Below are 2,036 nucleotides of genomic sequence, written 5' to 3' on the forward strand. Positions count from 1 at the left end.
CTATAACACACACACACACACACACACACATATATATATATATATATATATAATATACATATGTGTGTGTATATGTATTGTAAAATATAATGTATAATATATTAATATATATATATATATATATGTATATATAAATAGTCGTAACTGCAGCTAACAACTCAGCGTCTACTATCAACTTGGTAACTATGTCTCCGAAGTTGTCTCATCAAATTTATGCTTCACATAATATCGCTCACTTCAGGTTAGATGGCTTTAGTAATAAAAAGACATATTTTGGTCAGAACATGATCTTGAAAATAGATAGAATTGAATTCATGTAATAAATAAGTAGCACGAGTATACCCGCTTCGTGTGCCGTATCTTCCGTTTCAGGCGCCTCACCATCTCCACTGAAATCCACTTTCAAAACTTTAACTGAGAAACTTGAAGCATCCTTCGACTCGTACTCGTGATTCCCGTCGTCACCAATACGAAGAAGGCCATCTTGGACAGAAGGTTCCACCGATAGTTTTATACGCTTACTAGGGGGCATCTCCATAATATTTTTATTGGAAATACTATGATTATATCCTATTATGAACTCATGAAAGAGACATTATAAAGATCTATAGAGAAGCTGATAAGGTTGTATCTGTTCTGGATACTGGATCCGAAATTAGGTAAGCTGAGGACTTGTATCGTACGATGTGATCACTTTGAAAACAATTAATGAATATCACGACTGATCTTGTGTGCATCAATCGAACACTGTATCTTCTAACTTTGAGTTGCGATGCGCTGAGACCTGAGGAAACAGGTCAAATCCTCTTATTGTATATTTGTTAGTTATTTTAAAATATGTATTGGCGTGTCGCGCAGTGGCCGGTTGCGGCTCTTTTTAATTTTTATACATAGATAATGTATTTATTTTTATTTTTATGATGGGAATCTGCCGCCAAAATTGTTGCGAAAGCCGGTATTTACATATGTACATATAATAAATACCCTTCATGTGGGTGATGAACCATAGGCCCTCAGTCCATAGTCCATAATCCATAGTCCATAGCCTTCTAAAAACAAACCGAGGGTTATGTTGTTATGGTCTATTAATAATTATGGACTATGATTGAACTCAATATACATATTCATCATTATACTGTTGTGAATAAAACTGAATTCACTGATGGTCAAAAAAGAGTGATGATGTTGATGATGATATGCAGCGCCGTCAGTAGAAATTCCGTGCGGCGAAAGTTTGTAGCCAATGGTAGTTCAGTTTTACTTTCCGCTCGGCGATTATATACGCAGTGAAATACGCCATCACATTATTTCAGTAAGGTAACGTAATGTGGGCCAATGGATAGTCAGTTTGGTTAGGACAGTTCCATATTTTTTTTCGTTTCTCAACTCCAAACTTTCGGACATCATGAAAAGTAAAAAATAATCTGCGCGAAAATCAGAAATCTGCATAGCACATTCGGGTCATACAAAGTATACATAGGTGGCCCGCAGAGAATTGGAAGGCACAACTATTTCTGTATTGAGTTCGTAAGCGCACTAAGCCACACAATCATTGATATCATTATGATAGATGTCACTGCCATGCGCTGGGTCGCGTTTGTGACCACCTTTTTGGTGGGCATGTGCGGGCTACTGGTGTTTCCACTGAAAAAACTAGATGCTCAGAGGCAGAACCTTGTAATAAGCTATTTCAATGCTTTTGGGGCGGGTGTCATGATTTCCATCGGATTGATTCATTTGCTGCATGAAGGTCAGTATCAGATATGCTTTGCTATAGCTATGTACTGTGTGTGCACAGTCGTGAGTGAGTATGTTCATATATATTTGAAAGTGCCAAGACTCTTTTATATGCTCACAAGTGTACATGCACACATGAATACGCACACGCACACGCACACGCACACGCACACGCACACGCAAACATACATACCAACACACACACACATACAGATAAACACACACACACAAACACACACAAAAACACACACACACACACACAACACACACAAACACACACACACACACACACACACACA

At 37.9% G+C, this 2,036-nt stretch overlaps 2 protein-coding genes across 2 annotated transcripts in view; one reads left to right on the forward strand and one right to left on the reverse strand.

Moving 5' to 3' along the window:
* Window positions 1-242: 242 nt before the first annotated feature.
* On the reverse strand, window positions 243-538 carry SARC_00792 (hypothetical protein; the record flags this gene model as incomplete). The annotated part of the gene is made up of 2 exons (XM_014305473.1): window positions 243-289; window positions 343-538. The coding sequence occupies 2 exons, from the start codon at window positions 536-538 to the stop codon at window positions 243-245; spliced, it is 243 nt and encodes an 80-aa protein (XP_014160948.1).
* Window positions 539-1,451: 913 nt separating this feature from the next.
* SARC_00793 (hypothetical protein) overlaps window positions 1,452-2,036 on the forward strand; it is a 4,299-nt gene continuing 3,714 nt past the window's right edge. The window contains exon 1 of the mRNA XM_014305474.1: window positions 1,452-1,750. Within this exon, the coding sequence (XP_014160949.1) occupies window positions 1,564-1,750 (187 nt within the window). The 5' untranslated portion in view covers window positions 1,452-1,563. The remainder of the gene's footprint in view (window positions 1,751-2,036) is intronic.

This window comes from Sphaeroforma arctica (assembly GCF_001186125.1).
Source record: "Sphaeroforma arctica JP610 unplaced genomic scaffold supercont1.28, whole genome shotgun sequence".
Classification (NCBI taxonomy): domain Eukaryota; class Ichthyosporea; order Ichthyophonida; genus Sphaeroforma; species Sphaeroforma arctica.